At 41.0% G+C, this 2041-nt stretch overlaps 1 protein-coding gene across 1 annotated transcript in view; it reads right to left on the bottom strand.

Annotated features, from left to right (window-relative positions):
• The window catches only part of FCHSD2 (FCH and double SH3 domains 2), a gene marked incomplete at its 5' end in the record, with an annotated part of 252383 nt that overhangs the window by 15930 nt on the left and 234412 nt on the right, over positions 1-2041 (bottom strand). Inside the window, one exon of the mRNA XM_019514525.1 lies at positions 8-52. Coding sequence (XP_019370070.1) covers positions 8-52 — 45 coding nt within the window. The remainder of the gene's footprint in view (positions 1-7; positions 53-2041) is intronic.

Here is a 2041-nt window from a genome sequence, read left to right as displayed (position 1 = left end):
CCCCTATCTGCTTTAGCAGATCAAGACGAGCCTCTGCTTTCAGTTTAATTATCTGAGGAGATAAACATGGAAAACGTTAATCAAAATTCTTTCACACCTACGTCTCACTCCTCCTCACAATTAAAATGCACTTTCTTCCTGATCCATAAATTAGACTCAGTTTCACGTGGAAAACAAGTCCAATTCTTCATCTGACTGCCTGCAGAGACGTACAATGAGCCAAGAGGCAGGAAAGAGTTTCCTAGAGGTTGAAAAATACCAGCATATTCAGATTTTGCAAATTGGGCTCTTCAATCTCACATCTCTTCATTTATAAAAACCTCCTTATTGGGTGTGAACAGAGATTGCATTTCTCTGTGAGAAACCCTTTTGTTCCAGGATCCTACCGAGTCTGTTGTCCCACTTGAAGTGCCCATGAAATACGCGAGAACAAATGTGCTAACACGTTTTCTAAGGGCAATGCTTGTACCTCTAGGTTAATCGCAGTTCATTCAACTTAATTGCCAGTCATTCCAGGGACAACCCTGCCAGGCTGTATGCTCTCCCGGGCCACTGAGCACCAATGCAGCTTGGAAGGGCTGCGTGTGTAACGGGCCGTGTCAGCTCTCCTCTTTTGTCCCAGGTTTTGACTCTCATCCGCCAGGACTGCCTCAAAGAAGACAGCCGTTTACAGCCATTTGCACTGTATCCAGGACAGTTATGATAAGTTATCTTCCAGGGGACATTTGTCATCATAAAAAAAATACATCCTATATTTAACCATGACTGCCCCTAGATTGTGGATCCTGGAGGTCCTGGCAACTGCTTTCCTAACCTGACATTTGTGTTATTTTCACAAGTGCTATTCCATGGTGGACAGACAAATCATTCCAGCTCATCACGGTTTGCTATTTCCAAAGTGAAATTGTGCAGGACTGCAATCCCTTGATATTTTTCAAATCTTTGGCTTCATTGCAGAATGGCCACTGGATTTACCAGCCAGCTCTATCCGTCACTACTTTCAAGTGCTTTGTTACTTGCCTACAGGTACTTTGGAAGCTCCACTGAGATCAACAAACTATTGTGGTTGATCCTACCTGTGTTTTACAGTCGAGGAAACTAAGCAACAATGATAAAGTGGTTTACTAAAGGCAACACAGTGAGTCACTGACAGAGGCGCGAACAGAAGCTAACTGAACTGCTTTGTAGTTTTCCGGGTACTTCCTTTCACAGCATTGTTAATTCTTAGCATGTTGCCTCTGAAGTAACTTCTCTCCTTTCTCTTGCCAGTCCTTCCATTTTGAGGCATTGTACTGTGACGTAACTGAACGGATTAGGAGGTGAAAGCTTGGCATGGGGAAACTTTCTATTTCAGATAATATATTGGTAAATCACCAGCAACAATGTGAAAGGAAGTGGCAAGCAAGATTTGGCAAAACAAATTGGTCTAGCAACTTCTCTCAACTGTCTCTCTTAAAAAAGCTCCCAGTAATGAACCACTTCCTTGTGCTGAATATTTAGTGGTTCCCAATTTGAAATGCAAATTATACACTTTGATAAACAGTCACCTAGTTTAACTGCAGATTCTCTAGAAGGCTTCTATCAGCTCAGCTAAAATATTGCAGTGCTAGCCCGAGAGCAAAACTCCTAAGTGACTCAGTATACAATTCTTCCTCTTATACATGAGCATAAACTGGGGAGAAGGGGCTTTATTCCTCTCCTGTGATAGCGGAGGAAGCGCAGTATCAAGAATCCATTTAAGAGTATATTAAAATGCTGATCTCTTCTACGCCAATTGTAATAAAACTTAAGTGTAAAGTACATATCTAATATGGATATAAAGATTTTGCAGGGATTTGGAATACTATATTGTTTTTGCTTTATTTCGATACTGCTCTGGATCATCAGTGATCTTACTTTCCATACCAAGAGAAAACAGAAGATTGTTAAAACTAAGAGAAAGTTTTAGCTAAACCTGCTAGAAATTCAACTGACTAAAACTGTTTTGCACTGGGGAACTTTCTTGCCCTTATCTAAAAATAACAAAGAGGCAATTGCAAGG

Source organism: Gavialis gangeticus, unplaced genomic scaffold (genome assembly GCF_001723915.1).
Source record: "Gavialis gangeticus isolate Ggan-Ray unplaced genomic scaffold, GavGan_comp1, whole genome shotgun sequence".
Lineage (NCBI taxonomy): Eukaryota > Metazoa > Chordata > Crocodylia > Gavialidae > Gavialis > Gavialis gangeticus.
The sequence above is the reverse complement of the archived record's forward strand: the minus strand, read 5'-3'. Positions and strand labels throughout refer to the sequence as shown.